General features: G+C 36.1%; 1 protein-coding gene across 1 annotated transcript in view; it reads left to right on the forward strand.

Moving 5' to 3' along the window:
* The window catches only part of LOC140142043 (poly(rC)-binding protein 2-like), a gene marked incomplete in the record, with an annotated part of 328359 nt that extends 319070 nt beyond the window's left edge, over positions 1 to 9289 (forward strand). The window contains 1 exon segment of the mRNA XM_072163966.1: positions 1608 to 9289. Coding sequence (XP_072020067.1) covers positions 1608 to 1644 — 37 coding nt within the window.
* Positions 9290 to 22086: the final 12797 nt, after the last annotated feature.

Raw genomic sequence — 22086 nt, forward strand, 5'->3', positions numbered from 1 at the left:
GATTCAACCAAGTCACAGATTCAAAGTTACCAGAGATTTGACAAGTTATTTTTAATAATACATAGGGTAGAATTTCTGTAATTTAATCAAATATTGTGATAAAACAAGGTAAGTATCTGTGTCCTAGTAGGTTATCCCAAACAACGATGATGTTCTATGATATGATTTGGCATTATATAGTGGGTCTTCCAGTGGTCTATAAATGTATGTGAGAATTATGACTTAGGCTGCACTATAAATAGCAGAAATCAAGAAAAATGGAAGGGCTTTGACAAAATATCTATGTTTTTATAAGAACAGGTGTAAATATTACATCAATAATCTCCTCCAAAATGTGAATACAATCTGTCACTTGTGTATTGTATGCTAGAAGATTCTTGTTGATTTTTTTTTTTTTTTTTTTTTTTTTCTAATAGGCGAGCATATTTAAAGAGGTAATCACTTTAAGCTTATTTGTTTTCTCTCTCTTTCTCTTTATATCTATTTCATGTTGATTTGAAGTAAAATGGGTTTGTCTGATAGGTGAAAACTTATTGAAAGCATTGATGATAAACTTTGAAGAAACATTGTACTCGTATTCCAATCTTAGTGTCAATGTGCCAAAAACATGGAAACAACTGACGGGTGTTAAGATAGGTAGCTCATGTGTAATGCTATCAACAATGAATATTAACATTTTGTAGACTTTTGTTTCACCCCGTTTTCTCAATTCTCAAATTTTCTCAATTTTTTGGTATGTGTTTCAGTAGACAAACCGTGATATCTTCCGTAAAGTATCATAAACAGTATCATAATTATTATTATTATTATTATTATCATTATTATTGTAGTTTCTGCCACGATGTAATATGTTAGTGATATAAGGACAAGAAAAGATGGCTGCACAATAAATCAATAAAATGCAGAAAAGCAAAACTTTGTGTTTCATCAGTACTGGTTTTATTTGGTTTCTCAAATATTTTGCAAAACAGGAATATTCTTGATAAAGCATATTTCATCTCATTTAATTGAAGATTGAATTTTTATCAAGCTACATCAATAGCTGTGTCTTAATTTACCAAACATTTTGGAAAAAAATTCTTTGTGGAAAAGTTAAATTTAATTTTCATAGCTGTGGCATAGTGCAGAAACTTGCATCTGCCTGTGTTATCCTGGGATTAACCTCACATGTCAGATACAACTTTCCAAGGTCAGTGGAGAAGCACACATGCATATACATGTCATTGGACTATGCCATTGGGATGATGACAAATGGAAGTGTTCAAGTCTCAGTAAATGCAGAAGGATAATGGTTGCCATGGCATCAAGTGACAAAAGGAAGTTACTTTCTTTTTTATATTATATATATGTATACCAACAGAGAAAATAACATGGGGACATTAGTTAGTTAGATGATCTATTTTGCAATAACCTAGTTAGCTGCTATTGAACTGAATATCTCTTCACCAGCTATACTGCACACACTCCTTATTAACCGTAGTCTGCTAATCAACAATGGCTCATGCTATCTTAAACAAGTAGAAATAAACATGTCTTTACATAAAAAGTTATTTTGCACTCTACTTATTTGACTCTTTTTTGTATTTTAATGTTCACTTGTTCCACAGGATAACAGCAGAAGTAACTGGCATTGGGGTGTTTTAACTTTAAATCTTCACTACATCTTGGAACACAGCAGGTACCAGACCATCCTTGAGAGCTAGCCATCAATACTTTGGACAAAATTGACGCATCTCGATAGAGTAATGAATTTCTCCCAGGCTATTTTGTTGATCTTTTTCAACAGAAAGCTTACATTAAGTGAAGAGGTGTAATACAATTCTTCACAAAAATGTGTACTGTCAGAATGATGAATTCCTCTTTGCATAGGAATGGAGGCCAATGATTGGGCAGGTCAGAAATAATAAGTCGGGGAAATGCAAATGAATGTTGTGATTTCAACCGATTTGGGTGTTTCTGACTCTGTGTCATATTTCCTTGTCTCTGACTAAAGTTGTGTCATACGCTTCCATCGGTGATGAATAGAGATGAAGGTCAATATAACATAAGGTATCAAATAGGTCAGATAAATGTTGTGCTCCAAATGATCAAAAAATGCCAAAGAGCTGATTGGTCAGCTTAAAAAAATGATTGAAGTTTTTTCTGTTTCTTCTTTTTGTGTTCTACATTTTAACAAGTGGTACTGTTGTATTCATATTTCAATCTAGAGTTTATCAGTATTATTTTGCATCGTGGTGTATTCATGATTTTATATTCTAAACATGGACAAAGCATGAATACCTATTTACATCGAAAAGCGATGTTGGCTTTAAAGATGTAAGCATCGGTACAATTGGTGCATTTTTAATTAGATGGTGTTTAATTTTGATAATTTTAATTTATGTTAACTTTTCTCATGATTTGGACTTTATTATGAAGTATGTACAATCGTGGGTACTTGCAGCTGGTACCGCCTCTACATGTATTAGCAAGATTAAATGCGACTGCTTTCTATATGCTGCTTGATTTGTTTCTGCTTCAGACATTTGGTAATAAAATGAACAAAACTTCAATCTGCAGAAGAAAAACTTGCATTAAAACAATATTTGTAGATACCTTGTGTGAAAATGCATGGAATGGCAAGTTGGCAAGACACCATGATTGTACATACCTGTTATAACAGTACAACTTATTCATATACTTCCATGTATACGAGTTTCATATACTGCGGCCAAAGGTCATAGATAGGGAGAAAATTACTAGAAATAATTATGCAAATAATGTGTTTGTATGCAAAATGCTACTACACATTGACTATATTGTACAAAAATAATTAAGATATCAAATTTGGAGATACATTGTAGGATTTATATGACCATTCACTCACCCCTTCAAATTGTACACCAACTCTCCCTTTATCCCAACCACAAAGAAGAAAAAAAAACATTAAAAAATTTATCCCATAATCCCCAATTTCACAAAAATGAAATAAAAATGCAATACGTCTTTGAAATATGACAAGAAAAATCTTTTATCATATGTTGACTTATGTCACAAAATTGTAAATATCATATATAGAATATAAATAAAGAAATCAGTGTTATTGTGACACTGAAAAAGAAATGTCATATAAAAGCTTAAACCAGTAGCATGTACTCGTGAGTAACAGGCGGCCATTTTGGTATCCATGGTAATCTCAGAGGGTACCTGTCACTGGTAGATTTTAGATGACATGCCTTTATATTAACTGTATACCATTGTGATACAACAATATAAACCTAGTGAAGCTGTTGATGTGATTCTGTACAGTAGATTTAGCTCCTCGACAAATTGTAGTAAAAACATGTTAATATCTTAGAACACCATTTATATCAGCTGTATAGTTTTAATGGGTGTTCCTGAAAGTTACGTTGCCATGGAAACCGTTTGCTCAGACCACATTACGGGTACTAAACACTTCCCTGTTAAACACTTTTCTCCTGATTACCACAGTAACTAACCAACTTTCACATCTCTAGATCCTCAAACCCCTTTTACTGACTTCAGCTTATTATAAAAGTAATCAATTTTTACCAATTTATCATCAATTTTCATATGGTACATCACAAGTCTAGCCAAGCAAGCAAAGTTTCTCAGGTGAAAAAAAAAAGTTTTCAAACCTAACTACTCCTAAATTTATCACTTATGTCTCGTCATCATGATGATCATTTCTGCAACTCAGTTGAGTGTTTGCTCATTGAATTCAATGGATTTTTCCTCTTTTATCTTGTAATATTACCTAATTGCAGCATGATTCCTGGCTTTTATTATAATTATATATTGATGTTGATATGCCAATAACGGACCAAGGAAATCATGGACACTTGTAAAAAATAAAAAAATATTTCCCTCCTTAATTTTGATAAGCATTAATTGTGAAGGAAACATAAGATTTGTGTGTGGCATTTCCTGAACAGATATGTTTCATCACAGATAAATTAAAAACAACTTTTGAACCGCACCTTGTGAAAACTTCCTATTATGAGGGTATACTGCATCGTACAATCAACTAAGAAATCAAGAAAGTACTTAGTGTAATGAACTAATAATGTAGTACTGTTTCTGATGACTTTGTAAATACATCAGTTTTGATAATCAAATCAAAGTCAGCTGATATTTATCCACAATTCTATATACAACTAATAAATATCCACCCATTCAGAAGTATATATATTGAAGTGACTGTATTTTACAAACTGAATTTACAGTACTGCATGTGGATAAGTGTGGTTGGTTCAAAAATTGGAGGGACAATAAGACTTGCTTTGTATGTGAAGCAATGCTTGTGTGTACAAGTAAAAGTTGCCCCATCAATTTCTGAACAAAGAAAGCACAGTAATGAAGATTGTATGATAAATAGCACAACCAATTATCAATCCAAGAATACTCTGGTTTCTGCCTGTTAGTCTGATGATATGTTAGCCCAGTGGTTTGTTAGTCTTAAGGTTTGTTAGCCAAAAGGTTCATTAATAGTGAAAAGATTCGCTATCCAAAATGTTACATTATTTGAATAGAGAATTTGCCAATATTAGAGGATTTGCTGGTATTAACATCAAAACAAAAAGTTTATTAATAGTGTGAATAGGAAAAATGGACTATTCCAGTTAAAATACATACACCCCTTATTGAAGACATGATCTTAATCTCCCACACAGGGAGTGTAGATTTCAAATGGAACCCATTTATGTAAACCAATTTCAAATTCACACTCGCAGTGTAAATGATGTACGGTCATGGTTTCAATACAGGGTGTATGGATTTCATCTGGAATAGCCCAAAATCCGACTTCAATCTTCAGACTAACAAACTTGAGTCAATCCAACAATTCTTGGTACTAACATGTGAAACCTGAATTCTACCCCTTTATAATTTAGAATTCTTACACCAGTCTATTATTCAGATAAAACAGTACTATATAACACCAACTGAAAAAATGTTTGGATTTATAGAAATAGTTTTTTCTCTTATTAATGAGATAAAAACTAATATTTTAGTTGTAAATATATGTGGCCCAGATTGGACTCAAGAAAATTAAAAATGCCAGTATTACAAATATTAAAATCGGCCCTCCTATATGGACTTTATATGGGTATGATAGTTTAAAAGGTCAAGTATGAAGAACCGATGCTGTACATGAAAAGATGCTAATTATAAACAATACTAACCAATTAAGTCTGATATTAAGCTTAATACTGAGCAGTTGGCGTTGACATAATGCACTTGACCAATAATTGCATGCAGTGTGTTAGCTAAGCTTCTAAGCTTGTTTTATAGACACAACTGTAGTCTTACTTTACTGCTTGTTTTCTCATGTAAATTGGATTTCATTTTTTTTCATTTTCAAAATCTGTATGATACTTATTTGTATATTTGAATGACTTAATGTCACCTTCAGCACATAAAAGAAATTTCAACTTGTATCCCTGATGGACATGAGAATGGGTCCTAGAGCACTGCCTTGTGGAATACCAGCATTGCTTTATCAAAATCAGAGTTTCCACATTGGATTCCATCATTTGAATGAATTATTTTTTACTTTAATCTCAAAAGAAATTATAAGAAATGAAATCTAATGTGCTGATAGTTGATTATTTATTGCAATTACATTTTTTTTTCAATTACAGTAACGAATGTCTGGCTCTTTTTCGCCATTGTCATTCTTTCATCATTGCTTTACATCATCTTCGCTTTTCTTTCTCCTCATGCTTTTCGTTTTCCGTTCACGCTTTTTCATTTTATTTCCATACATCATTCAAGATTTGAATTTCTCACTCGCATTTTTCCTTCCACCTGCTTTCTTTTGTTTCCTTTGCCTTATCTTTGCCTATGACACTATGCAAATATTTGGTCATGTTCTTCAATACCACGCAGAAAACGTCTGAAATTGTATATTCAAGATGCGTTATAAAGATACTAGTGTATTAGCTTGACAAACATTAGAAACATTGACAGAGTTTTGTCTGCAATTTATGCAGTAGCTACACTGATACTACCCATGTATCCTGTTGTGAATTTGTCTTATCAAATTGGGACCATGTGTCTTGACATCCTCTCTTCAAAATCCACCAACAAAATCAAATTATTTCACCCAAAACTTGTGAAGTTTTGGTCACATTAATATGTCTCACTACTCGAAGAGTTTCCCAAATTGGTGTAGTAATATAACTTGCAGACAAAACTCTTACAAATCCTATAGAAATTGTGATTATATACCTCATTGTTGACAAAATTGTATTATATAAAAAACGTGTGTATGTGTATGAATATAACAAATTATGTAGTATTATTTTACATGGTATTTTAACCCGCGAGTTACCAGCCGGTGTGTGTTCCAGTTTTCAGATGGTGCTGTTTCACAAAACCCTCACAACCAAGGCTGAATCAATTATTAAAACGGGATGCACACCTTTTGTAACTCAAGATGATTACAAATCTACTTGTAATATACAAAGGCAGCACAATGGATATGCATGCAAATGGCGATAAGCCAAACCTCATAGGAATTCATTGATTCCAATGTCAACAGTTTTATGTGGAGCCCACAAGATATGTATTGTACCAACATTATTAGCCTTTTTTGAAATATTGCGGGCACAAAGGGAGAGGGCGTACTTTGAATTGGGTAATCTTTTGTCAGCTGAGAAGCATACAAAGATTACCCATACCAAAGTAGGCCATCTCCTTTTGTGCCCACCATACTTCAAAAAGGCTTATTAAACTTAGCATAGTCCAGATGTTTGGCAGCTGGTGGATAGGAGGGCAAGTCCATAGTAAGGGTCAGGGATCACAGGAAGGGAAACATGTTAATTGTTTAGTCTTCAGAGCTTTGTCGCATGTCAAATATTGGTAAGTTATATGAAAATGATGGACAAGTAAAACTGCCCCTACCCTCAGTTACATGACTGGAATCATCTTCCATCTACATTCAGTCTACTCTGAAGTACAAAGGAGAGACGCGGACGCACACATTGTGCTGACTTTGAAGGCACGCATACCTGCAGCAGATACGCAGCACTGCGCACTATTTACGCGCTGTATACGGGCGCATTGTCACTTTGTACTTCAGAGTGGACAAACTGTATAAAGAAATACCACCTGAGCATAATTCTGTATATTGAAACTTGGGTTACATAAAACTGTCTTACTGAACATGGCTACTTATTTTTCCATCTCAAAATGATTCTGAATAATGTTAAGAAATGAGGAATGTGCATCATTCCATTTCATTTCACATTCCCTAGGTAACTATGGTAACAGCACAATGCTCCTTTACAAGTAGATTATGTAATCACCACATTCAAAGCTCTTCTTTCTGATAGTATGCTTCTAAATGTCTACGCACATTGAGGGTGGACATTACTCAGCAAGTGTGTACTCATAATAAGAGTATACTCCAAGAAAGAATATACTCTCAGTAAGAGGTACTCAAGAATATTTCTTTTGGTAGATTACGTTGATGACCTCACACCATGTGATGCATATGAATTTCGCCTGTAATTAAAGGACTCTATAGCAATACCAAAATGATTGATTTATAATGAGAAATTACTATAAAAAAGATAAAATTTGTAATAAAAGTAAAAAGTCAAAGAAAAAATATGGATATACCTTTATTGACATGTACCTACACAGCACACACACACACCACTCAAGTCCTATACTCACATGACCATTAGTTGTGTAGATTGGAGACACCTCACAAGTACCATATAGGTTTCTATTTGTATTTTGATACAAAATTGTATGTGTATACTGGAATTATCGGACATGTAATAACTGAGATGGGACTCGGACCTACCACCTATCATGTGTTAAGGTGCAGGTTCTATCAATAAATCCTACTTTATTCTTTGTTCATTTCTGATCACATATCATGTGATATATCATGTGATCACAAATCATGTGATGTCATGGCTTAAGGCTTCCTAAAGAAGGATTCATGTGATTAGAAAATGATTATATCAAGTATTTTTAACATCAGAGTTGCTATGGTAACCAAGATGCGTTGTTAGGCAAGGTTTAAACTTCTCATAAGCAGCTTTTAAAAAATGTCAACTGAATCTAGGTAAGCTTAATTTAAGTCATACATTGTCAGTGCCACTGAATCTAGATAAGCTTAATTTAAGTCATATATTGTCAGTGCCACTTGCTCTCTGGTGATTACAGAAATACTTGATATAACCACAATTAATTAAATGTATTTTGTAAATATGTGTATTACACTTGATATACAACTCGATTCACAGCAATACAAACCTTTTACAAAGTAGTGTGTTAACTAATTTTTTTCTTGAAATGTTAAAATTGACTAGCAGGCCCTTGTTTATACATTTCACTAGAGAGCTGCAATACAGTAATAAACAAGGGCAGGTCTGAGTGTGTGTGCACAAATTATTAATACGGAAAAAGTATTGGATACAATGAATTGTTCGTACTGTGATATTTTTGTTATTATTTTTAAAACATTTTGTTATACTGCATGAAAGCAATGTGTAGTGAGACCAACTTGACACTCCCATGTAAGGACACCAGGGGATGGATATATTTTGTGTTGACTCAAAGTAGAGGGTGTGTGACTTAGGCTACTTGCTATTGAAGTCATATTGTGGTCTGAATCTAATGCATATCATATTGTTGTGTTAACTATGTTGATGAAATGTTTAGCTCTTCAACATTATAATGTGCATATATAGACCAAGGGGGCGATGCATCAATATCTATAGTCAAAATCAGGCTTTTTTTTAATGGCTGTCGGGAAAAAAAACAAGAAAAAACAAGGAAAAAACATGTTCTTCCTAAAGACAGAAGATAATTAATGTTAGGCAGCTGGTTTGTAATTTGTGAAAGCACTTGTTGTGGTTAGTGAATTTTACAACAAAACACATCCCATACTACGCCCTCAAATGTTGGCAATAGTCATTGAAGTATATTTCTCTATTTTCTTGCCATTTGCTGTTACGAAAAAAAAGACAAACTGCCAGAAATTGTATGATATTCTACTGCACAAATATGCACTTTGGTACACAATATCAATAACAAACAGCGCAATATGTAATAAATGCAGAGATGGAGCCTGGGAGGTTGATAATAATCATACAAAGGCATTTGCGTGCTGTCATTTTATTGAGCTCGCATTATGCACTTATATATGATGTAATAATTTTTAGAAATAGAGTGTTTATTTAGAGATTTTAAAGGAAATACAGGGTTGACAATTTGTAGGAACGTCGACAACAATATACAAAAATATTAAAATGGGACGTGAAAAATATTTCTACTGTGTCATGTTGTCATTAATTTGTTTGTGTCATGTTTGAGGAGTGAGTTAAAGGGGTACTACACCCCTGCCCAATTTTGTGCCTATTTTTGCAGTTTTCTCCAAAATTATAGCGCATTGGGGACAAGTAAGATATACATATTATAGGGGCAAGGACTACAACTACTGCACTGGAAATTTTATTTCAGCACAGACAACAGTTGTGGAGTTGCAGTCAAAAATGAGGGGAAAACAATATTTGATCAATAAATCAATAACTACTTGCTTTGAGTTGCTGAATTTTCAGTGTAGTCCTTGCCCCTATAATATACATATCTAACTTGTCACCAATGTGTTATAATTTTTTAGAAAAATACAAAAATAGGCACAAAATTTGCCAGGGGTGTAGTACCCCCTTAAAGATGTTCATCTAATGCATTTTTCAGTACAATTATTTTAATGTATGGCATACTGATCTATCTGACAAAATACGCTTTTTGAGGAAATTGCAATCGAAATTCTTTCCTTTGGAATACTAAGTAAGCTCCAAACTTGATGACTGTTATGTATTACCTAAAAGAAAATCATGAAGAAAACACATCAAAGTATTAATTTTAGTGAAACAGAAATGCCAATTAAGCAACCTCATGGTTTAATATGGTATTAAACTTAGAGATTGTTATGTGAAATACTTATTTTACGACAATTTACAATAATAGAGTACATATAGATCATTATGTCATTAACTATACATACGTCACAACGACCTGTGTGCCTTCTATCTCAGAACAGAAATTGTCATAAATAAGTATTTCACGTAAGGGTCTATATGGAGTATCACTGTATGCGAATAGACCCAATTACAATCTCATTAATTAAGCAGAGTTTAACCCTATGAGAACTACCTGCCGATTGGCCAACAAGACGTTTTCATCATCAATTGGACCAAACAGCAATATTGTTAGAATAATTTCACCACGCAAAACATTGGGGTGAATTATTTGCAAAGCTCCATTCTGATTGGTGATATCATGTAATTGGCCAATCAGAGGCAATGTTAGATCAGCAGGTATTGCTCATGGGGTTAAGTCTGAAATTCCCCACATTGTCACATTGAGTTTGGTTGCTGATCCATGCTCGTCCTTGCAGGTTTTTCTCCGGGTGCTCCAGTTTTCCTCCTATAATTGGACCTCTTTCCATATCCCTGTGAGACTCGGAGCACTATTGGGCTGAAATTTAGTGGATATGAATAGCACAATGTTATAATAATTATATAGTCAAAAATCTTGGAATAGATCAGTATGCGATGCACCCCATAAGGGTAAATAACAATCCAATCCAAGAGATAGTAACTAACACACACTGCATGGCCCGCCGAAGCAGGGTATTATCAGGGGTAGATAGCAACACACACTGTACCATGCATACTATGCTATCAGGGGTAGATAGCAACACACACTTTTAGCCAGTTATGTAAATAAATAAATAAATAAAATGCATACTGTGCTATCAGGGGTAGACAGCAACACACACACTGCACCATACAGTACATGCTTGCTTATGATCAGGGGTAGATAGCAACACACACTGCACCATACATACTTGCTATCAGGGTAGATAGCAACACACACTGTACCATGCATACTATGCTATTAGGGGTAGATACACACACTTTTAGCCAGTTTTGTAAATAAATAAATAAAATGCGTACTGTGCTATCAGGGGTAGTCAGCAACACACACTGCACCATACAATGCTTGCTTTTATGATCAGGGCTAGATAGCAACACACACTGTACCATGCATACTATGCTATCAGGGGTAGATAGCAACACACACTTTTAGCCAGTTATGTAAATAAATAAAATTATAAAATGCATACTGTGATATCAGGGGTCTGCTATACAGGGTGTATCAAAATGATTGGTACCGGGCTATGTGACATTTTCAAAAATATATCAAAAATATAAAATTGCTAATTAATATAGTTTTTGTACTATAAATAGAAAGGGGCATATGTTAACTTATTGATCTAATAATCTGGAGATGATAGGATGATGCATCTGGGAGCTATTGTCATTTAAACGAAGATTGACGTAATCATGGTTTTACTTACACAACACAAGATGAATCGGTTCACTGTTTGAACTATTTATTGCATACATGCTCTTCAATATCTCACCTCAGTCTACATAACAAAATATTGCTTTACACATGCTTTTAGAAAGAAAGATCCCGAAGTCCCTGCCTTACCACCCTGGCAGTGTGAGGTGAAGCCTTATTTTGAATGAACTTAACAGCTGGGATGAATCCGTTCTTCTGCAACGGGCCATATCAAATTGTGAAACAATAGTTATAGCATGTTTCCATGAGATACTCCTTGTGCTTGGAAACTGTCTTCAAAATCTTCTCTGCGCTTCTCCATAGCTTCGCGTTAACCAACGATTCTTTACTATGAATGCATGCTGAAGTGTGGAATACTGTGGAATACTTTTACCAGGTCTAACCTAACCTACACTGCCAACAGTCTATAGCCATTCTGCCACACCATCTACTTAATAGTAATCTCAATACTACAATATAAATTACCGCACTGGAAGGTGTTGATACACAAACCTATTTCACCCCACCTAAATTATTTAAGTCAATAATATTATATACTCTCAACCAATAAATATTGATTAGAACATTTATATCATTATAAATGAAGAAATAGGCAAGGAAAAATTAAACATTTCCATGATTTTCAACATATCATTCTCACAAGGTATTTGTAGTAAAATAGAGCTTTGAAAAGCGTTGCGCTACAGATCCAGCGTTACGATGAAAAGTGTAAAACACCTACTTTCCTTTAGAATCATGTAACTTCTGAGCAGAATATGCTATCTTTATGATCTAAAATTCTTAGAGAAGATAAAACTACTATAATTACAAATATTTAAACGATTTACCCCAAACTGGTACAAAAAATAGTAAAAGAAATCGGTAAAAATGAAAAGTCGTCGGTACCAATCATTTTGATACACCCTGTAGCAATACACACTACACCATACATACTGTGTTATCAGGGGTAAATAGCAAGGGGATAGCAACACACACTGCCTGCACCATACATACTGTGCTATCAGGGGTAGATACCAATACACACTGCACCATACATACTGTGTTATCAGGGGTAAATAGCAACAAACACGGTACCATACTTACTGTGCTATACTTGCCATCAGGGGTAGATAGCAACACACACTGTACCATGCATACTCTGCTATAGCAATACACACTGCATCATACATACTGTGTTATCAGGGGTAGATACCATACACACCGCACCATACATACTGTGTTATCAGGGGTAGATAGCAACAAACACTGTACCATACTTACTGTGCTATGTTATCAGGGGTTAGGGTAGATAGCAACATACACTGCACCATATATACATGCTATCAGGGGTAGATAGCAACACACACTGTACCATACTTACTGTGCTATACTTGCCATCAGGGGTAGATGGCAACACACACTGTACCATGCATACTCTGCTATAGCAATACACACTGCATCATACATACTGTGTTATCAGGGGTTAGGGTAGATAGCAACATACACTGCATCATACATACTGTGTTATCAAGGGGATAGCAACACACACTGTACCATGCATACTCTGCTATAGCAATACACACTGCATCATACATACTGTGTTATCAGGGGTTAGGGTAGATAGCAACATACACTGCATCATACATACTGTGTTATCAGGGGTAGATAGCAAGGGGATAGCAACACACACTGCCTGCACCATACTGATACTGTGCTATCAGGGGTAGATGCCAATACACATGCACTGCACCATACATATGGTGTTATCAGGGGTAGATAGCAACAAACACTGTACCATACTTACTGTGCTGTACTTGCCATCAGGGGTAGATAGCAACACACACTGATTGAACAGATTCATCAGGATCGGTATAGTAAACTGGTTAACAAAGTTCCTTGTATCTGATCCAGAAAGTTCACTTACTTGTGTGCGTTTCAACAACACCGTTGTCTTTATCAACACTTGATTGGTAGTGACTGCTACTGACAACCGACGCTAGAAGTAGTTCCAGCGTTGATCTTAGAGTTGCCAGTTGATTTTCCTCCAAGGTATTTGTTAGGTCCCTGTTTCTACTTCTAGCGTCCCTGGAACTACTTCTAGCGTCGGTTGTCAGTAGCAGTCACTACCAATCAAGTGTTGATAAAGACAACAGGTGTTGTTGAAACGTATACACAAGTAAGTGAACTTTCCATATAGGGTATAATCTTCTTCCACGGTAAACCAAACAGCTTCCGTGGTAAACCTTATAGCGCCATCACTTGACGAAAGTACGTTATTAGTGGGCGTGAGTTAAAAGCTATCTGGGCTAGAACTATTGCGACTGTAGGGGTGAGCTTGCCTACAGGTAAAAAAAAATACTCTTGGTGGTTATATTACACGTCTAGTTTAGGGCTTCCATATAGGGTATAATCTTCTTCCACGGTAAACCAAACAGCTTCCGTGGTAAACCTTATAGCGCCATCACTTGACGAAAGTACGTTATTAGTGGGCGTGAGTTAAAAGCTATCTGGGCTAGAACTATTGCGACTGTAGGGGTGAGCTTGCCTACAGGTAAAAAAAAATACTCTTGGTGGTTATATTACACGTCTAGTTTAGGGCAACGGGGGTGGAAAGGAGGGTAGGCCTATATACTACGGGGATGTGTGACAGATTCGGGGTGCATTTTGGTTTATTGATGGCCCTCAATTTCATGAAAATTTGGTTTAAGAAAGATTGTTTTTATTTATTTTTTTAAATTAATTTGTCTCACAAATTTTTATCGGAAAGTGTGTCATTTTTTTATTGTTACCATGGCGTGTGATAATAAATAGACCTATTAATATGATTTTATTATTTTGTTATTAACCTTAAATTAAAGTTTAAAACGTTCTTCCAATATTAATACGGTAACTATTATTAAATAATTCCTAACAGCTCGGACAACACGCCCCCTCCCCCAACACACACACCCCCACACCCCGGGGTACCCCTACACCAACAACCACATACCAAGTCTTGGCGAAAGTCTACCTTGCACATCGTGCACGCGCGCGTGCACCATCCGGCATTGTCCCGCTAAAATACACTACCCTATTACGAGCAATGTAATAGCCCGTCAATCATGCACAGTGGTTGCTCCTGGAAGGAAGATTATACCCGATGTGACGCGGTTGCTCATGGAAGACAAGAAGGATTATACCCCTTTTCGAACTTTCTGGATCAGATACAAGGAACTTTGTTAACCAGCAACACACACTGTACCATGCATACTCTACTATAGCAATACACACTGCACCATACATACTGTGTTTTATCAGGGGTAGATAGCAACACACACTGTACCATGCATAGGCCTACTATGCTATCAGGGGTAGATATCAATACACACTGCACCATACATACTGTGTTTTATCAGGGGTAGATATCAACACACACTGTACCATACTTACTGTGCTATACTTGCCATCAGGGGTAGATAGCAACACACACTGTACCATGCATACTCTGCTATAGCAATACACACTGCACCATACATACTGTGCTATCCCAGCAAACACAAAAACGTTTTAAAAACGTTTTAAATAAGTTATATGTTGGGTTTTGGTTTTGGTAAAAACGTTTTAATAACATTAAAATGTCGGGTTATATAAAGGTCATGAAATCGTTTTAAAACGTTTTGTTTGAAAACACACTATAGGCCTAATTTTTATTAAAATTGAAGGCCAAAACTTGAGTTTAAATGACAAAAAAATTGGTTAAAAAATAACAATGAAATTGAAAAACTTCTTTGTAATTTAAACACCAATAAACAATGTTTTCAATATTTTGAAACTCTTCTTTATTCATATCAAAAGGTTTCAAACTTCTACCAAAATCGGAACTTTTATTAAATTGGAAATAAAACTAGATCTGGTTACAGATCTGGACCTAGCCAGGGCCGGAAATGCCAGTCTTAACTTAAAGTTTGACCTTTGACCGGCTATTATGGACATCTCACACCATTAATGGTGCATCACTGTAGCATGTAGGGGCTTTATCCGTCTTCCATAGGCTGAGATACAGCTACTTTTCCCTAACTTTAAACATTCAGTTGCAAATTTGACGTTTTTACCTCCTTAATGACCTTTGACCCCAATATAAAAAAAACCTCATTTACACCGAGAAAATGCATTGTTACAGTTTAAATTTAAAAATCTACTATGCTTAGTTATGGAGATAAAAATTCTTGAAGTTATTTAGCTTAAAACCGGAAATGACGTCTAAATGACCTTTGACCAAAAAAATAAAAATACCGTGCATACATCGGGTATCACTTATACATATATGAAATTTATATCACTCTGGTCTGGTTACGTTTTGAGATATAAAAAATTAACATATTTGATGATTTTGGTTTTTGCCCGGTAGAGACCCTTAATGACCTTTGACCCCAAAACTGTAGACACCCCAAAGACCCTGGTTGGTAGCAATGCATGTGTGCTTATGACAACACTCTGCTATGTAATTTGTAAAGACAGTGATTTTTTGAATATTTTTAGCTTTCAGACCGGAAATGACCCCTTAATGACCTTTGACCCAAATTCTGTGAATAATTTATAGGCACTGGATATAGCCGATGCATATGTGCAAGTGACGTCATTGTATGATGTAACATGTAGGAGAAGAAGCATTTTGAAGATATTTGGTTTTATACCGGAAATGACCCCTTAATGACCTTTGACCCCAAATTTGTGAATATCCTATAGACACTGGATATAGCCGATGCATATGTGCAAGTGACGTCATTGTAGGATGTAACATGTAAGAGAAGAAGCATTTTGAAATTTGTTGCCAGAAGAAAGAAGCAGAAGAAGAACTAGATCTGGTTACAGATCTGGACCTAGCTGGGCCGGAAATGTCAGTCTTAACTTAAAGTTTGACCTTTGACCGGCTATTATGGACATCTCACACCATTAATGGTGCATCGCTGTAGCATGTAGGGGCTTAATCCGTCTTTAATAGGCTGAGATACAACTACTTTTCCGTAATTTTAAACATTTTTTTTGCAAATTTGACGTTTTGACCTCCTTAATGACCTTTGACCCTAATATAAAAAAACCCTCATATACACCGAGAAAATGCATTGTTACAGTTTAAATTAAAAAAATCTACTATGCTTAGTTATGGAGATAAAAATTCTTGAAGTTACTTAGCTTAAAACCGGAAATGACGTCTAAATGACCTTTGAAAAAAAAAAATAAAAATACCGTGCATACATCGGGTAACACTAATGCATATATGAAATTTATGTCACTCTGGTCTGGTTACGTTTTGAGATATAAAAAATGAACATATTTGATGATTTTTGGTTTTTTTCCGGAAGCGACCCCTTAATGACCTTTGACCCCGAAACTGTAGACACCCCAAAGACCTTGGTTGGTAGCAATGCATGTGTGCTAATGACAACACTCTGCTATGTAATTTGTAAAGACAGTGATTTTTTGAATATTTTTAGCTTTCAGACCGGAAATGACCCCTTAATGACCTTTGACCCAAATTCTGTGAATAATTTATAGGCACTGGATATAGCCGATGCATATGTGCAAGTGACGTCATTGTAGGATGTAACATGTAGGAGAAGAAGCATTTTGAAGATATTTGGTTTTATACCGGAAATGACCCCTTAATGACCTTTGACCCCAAATTTGTGAATATCCTATAGACACTGGATATAGCCGATGCATATGTGCAAGTGACGTCATTGTAGGATGTAACATGTAGGAGAAGAAGCATTTTGAAATGTGTTGCCAGAAGAAAGAAGAAGAACTAGATCTGGTTACAGATCTGGACCTAGCTGGGGCCGGAAATGCCAGTCTTAACTTAAAGTTTGACCTTTGACCGGCTATTATGGACATCTCACACCATTAATGGTGCATCACTGTAGCATGTAGGGGCTTTATCCGTCTTCCATAGGCTGAGATACAGCTACTTTTCCCTAACTTTAAACATTCAGTTGCAAATTTGACGTTTTGACCTCCTTAATGACCTTTGACCCCAATATAAAAAAAACTCGTATACACCGAGAAAATGCATTGTTACAGTTTAAATTTTAAAAATCTACTATGCTTAGTTATGGAGATAAAAATTCTTAAAGTTATTTAGCTTAAAACCGGAAATGACGTCTAAATGACCTTTGACCAAAAAAATAAAAATACCGTGCATACATCAGGTATCACTAATACATATATGAAATTTATATTACTCTGGTCTGGTTACGTTTTGAGATATAAAAAATTAACATATTTGATGATTTTGGTTTTTGCCCGGTAGAGACCCCTTAATGACCTTTGACCCCAAAACTGTAGACACCCTAAAGACCCTGGTTGGTAGCAATGCATGTGTGCTTATGACAACACTCTGCTATGTAATTTGTAAAGACAGTGATTTTTTGAATATTTTTAGCTTTCAGACCGGAAATGACCCCTTAATGACCTTTGACCCAAATTCTGTGAATAATTTATAGGCACTGGATATAGCCGATGCATATGTGCAAGTGACGTCATTATATGATGTAACATGTAGGAGAAGAAGCATTTTGAAGATATTTGGTTTTATACCGGAAATGACCCTTAATGACCTTTGACCCCAAATTTGTGAATATCCTATAGACACTGGATATAGCCGATGCATATGTGCAAGTGACGTCATTGTAGGATGTAACATGTAAGAGAAGAAGCATTTTGAAATTTGTTGCCAGAAGAAAGAAGCAGAAGAAGAAAGAAGAAAGATCCGATAGCATCACAAGACCTAGCCGGTGTCCCGGCTAGGTAAGAAGAAGAAAGATCCGATAGCATCACAAGACCTAGCCGGTGTCCCGGCTAGGTAAAGAAGAAAGATCCGATAGCATCACAAGACCTAGCCGGTGTCCCGGCTAGGTAAGTAAGCCTATTCGCGGAAAACGCACGTACAGCGAAAAAACATGGCGGCGTCCATGCACGCGCTTGTTGATGTCCTTCCTCATTTCTTCGCGTGCATTTTAAATAGATAAAGACGCGCGAAAAACGCATGGAATTGCTCCTTAAAGGGTACATGCCACCAAATAGCTTTCCATAGACTTTACGTGCAAAAAAGGGTCACGTTTTAGGCTATAAGTCGAGTTACGTCTTACTTTGAAATATATATTTGATATCATTTTAATCAGAACAAAATTCTGCATAACATATCTGAAAATGACACCATATATTTTAGGTCTACTTTTTGAGAAAAATAGCGCTATATAAAAAGACCCGATTTTCCCGTGTTTACGTCTGACTGCTAACCGCGTTTTGACCTCGTGTGTTCATGCGCTCATCATCGTAAACATCACTCAAATTTTCGCGTTTTCTGTTCAAATTAGTAGAGATCACATTCACAAGTTCTAGCAAAACACGATTTGCAACACTAAAATTGTTAATATTGTACCGAATTTGCACATTTTTTATGCAAAGTTGGGACTATAGTCGTGATAAACTTTTACCGGAAACCGCTTCACACGCGGATTTAGTGGCATGAACCTTGAAGAGGCTAAAACATCGTTTTTAGGCCTTGAAAATGATTTTGTTATCTTTTTCACTACATTTTGAATTAATTGTAAGAAATTTTGGGTTATTTTCTTTCATACTTTAGACAGGATGCCGATTTCAAGCACAAGCATGATAGCCGACAATTGCCATTTTTCGTCATTTTGATGCACATGAATGCACAATGGTTGCTGATTTGCTATTTTCATGAAGATATGAATTGATGTTAATAGTAAACGTTCTTTGAACATCTTTTGCAAGTGCATAACTTCAAAATTAAAACATTCTCAGTACCTGCAGAATATTTACAAAGACAAGAAATGTCAATCAAGTTGGCCTACCCCCCCTCCATCGTCACTTTTAACCCGTTTTGTCCAAAAAGCAAATGTAATGAATGGCTATTTGAAATTAAATATTAATATAAATTAAACTTTGAATGTTATAACAATTTAAAATACTGGACAGTGGTATAAATAAAGCAAACTAGAAACTTAAATATCTTAAATCTAATTTTTTATGTAGGCCCTAACAATATTTTTAAAATGTTTTCGAAATGTCATTGTAAAAGAAATGTTCTTAAAATGTTTTTTACAAAACGTTTTAATAACATTTAAATGTCGGGTTATATAAAGGTTGTGAAAACATTTTAAAAACGTTATTGTAAATATTTTGGGCAAACATTTTTTGCAAAATATTTTTCAACCCCAAAATAACATTCTGTTTAGAATGATTTGTACCAAGTTTTCAAAATGTATTACACACTGTAGGCCCCACATGCATACTCTGCTTTAGCCTACACACTGCATCATACCGGGCATCTTACATACTGTGTTATCAGGGTAGATAGCAATACACACTGCACCATACATACTTGCTATCAGGAGTAGATAGCAACACACACTGTACCATACACTACTGTGCTACCAGGGGTAGATAGCAACACACACTGCACCATACATACTGTGTTATCAAGGGGATAGCAACACACACTGCCTGCACCATACATACTGTACCATGCATAATGTGTTATAGCAATACACACTGTACTGTGTTATCAAGGGTATATAGCAACAAACACTGTACCGTACATACATGCTATCAGGGGTAGATAGCAACACACACTGTAGGCCTACCATGCATACTCTGCTATAGCAATACACATTGCATCATACCGGGCATCATACATACTGTGTTATCAGGGTAGATAGCAATACACACTGCACCATACATACTTGCTATCAGGAGTAGGTAGCAACACACACTGTACCATACACTACTGTGCTACCAGGGGTAGATAGCAACACACACTGCACCATACAATCTGTGCTATCCGGGGTAGATAGCAACACACACTGTACCATGCATACTATGCTATCAGGGGTAGATAGCAATACACACTGCACCATACATACTGTGCTATCAGGGGTATAGCAACAAACACTGTACCATACTTACTGTGCTATACTTGCTATTATCAGGGGTAGATAGCAACACACACTGTACCGTGCATACTGTGCTATAGCAACACACACTGCACCATACATACTGTGCTATCAGGGGTAGATAGCAATACACACTGCATCATACATACTTGCTATCAGGGTAGATAGCAACACACACTGTACCATGCATACTGTGCTATAGCAACACACACTGCACCATACATACTGTGCTATCAGGGGTAGATAGCAATATACCGTGACTGCATAATGATCATACATAGGCCTACTTGCTATCAGGGGTAGATAGCAACACACACTGCATGTACTGTACCATGCATACTCTGCTATAGCAATACACACTGCACCATACATACTGTGCTATCAGGGGTAGATAGCAATACGCACTGCATCATACATAGGGGCCTACTGTGCTATCAGGGATCAGGGGTAGTCAGCAACACACACTGCACCATACATGCTTGCTTATGATCAGGTGTAGATAGCAACACACGCTGTACTATGCATACTCTGCTATAGCAATACACACTGCATCGTACATAAGGGTAGATAGCAACTTACCATGCATACTATGCTATCAGGAGTAGATAGCAACACGCACTGTACCATGCATACTATGCTATCAGGGGTAGATAGCAATACACACTTTTAGCCAGTTATGTACATGTAAATAAATAAAATGCATACTGTGATATCAGGGGTAGATAGCAACACACACTGTACGTTACACACTGTGCTATCAGGGGTAGATACCAATACACACTGCACCATACATGCTTGCTTATGATAGCTTATGATCAGGGGTAGATAGTAACACACACTGTACCATGCATACTCTGCTATAGCAATACACACTGCATCATACATACTGTGTTATCAAGGGGATAGCAACACACACTGCCTGCACCATACATATTGTACCATGCATAATGTGCTATAGCAATACACACTGTACCATACATACTGTGTTAAAGGTATATAGCAACAAACACTGTACCGTACATACATGCTATCAAGGGTAGATAGCAACACACACTGTACCATGCATACTCTGCTATAGCAATACACACTGCATCATACCGGGCATCATACATACTGTGTTATCAGGGTAGATAGCAATACACACTGCACCATACATAGGCCTACTTGCTATCAGGAGTAGATAGCAACACACACTGTACCATATACTACTGTGCTATCAGGGGTAGATACCAATACACACTGCACCATACATACTGTGTTATCAGGGGTAGATAGCAACAAACACGGTACCATACTTACTGTGCTATACTTGCCATCAGGGGTAGATAGCAACACACACTGTACCATGCATACTCTGCTATAGCAACACACACTGCACCATACATACTGTGTTATCAGGGGTTAGGGTAGATAGCAACATACACTGCACCATACATACTGTGTTATCAAGGGGATAGCAACACACACTGCCTGCACCATACATATTGTACCATGCATAATGTGCTATAGCAATACACACTGTACCATACATACTGTGTTAAAGGTAGGCTATATAGCAACAAACACTGTACCGTACATACATGCTATCAGGGGTAGATAGCAACACACACTGTACCATACTTACTGTGCTATACTTGCCATCAGGGGTAGATAGCAACACACACTGTACCATGCATACTCTGCTATAGCAATACACACTGCATCATACATACTGTGTTATCCGGGTAGATAGCAACACACACTGCACCAT

Source organism: Amphiura filiformis, chromosome 20 (genome assembly GCF_039555335.1).
Source record: "Amphiura filiformis chromosome 20, Afil_fr2py, whole genome shotgun sequence".
NCBI classification, from domain to species: domain Eukaryota; kingdom Metazoa; phylum Echinodermata; class Ophiuroidea; order Amphilepidida; family Amphiuridae; genus Amphiura; species Amphiura filiformis.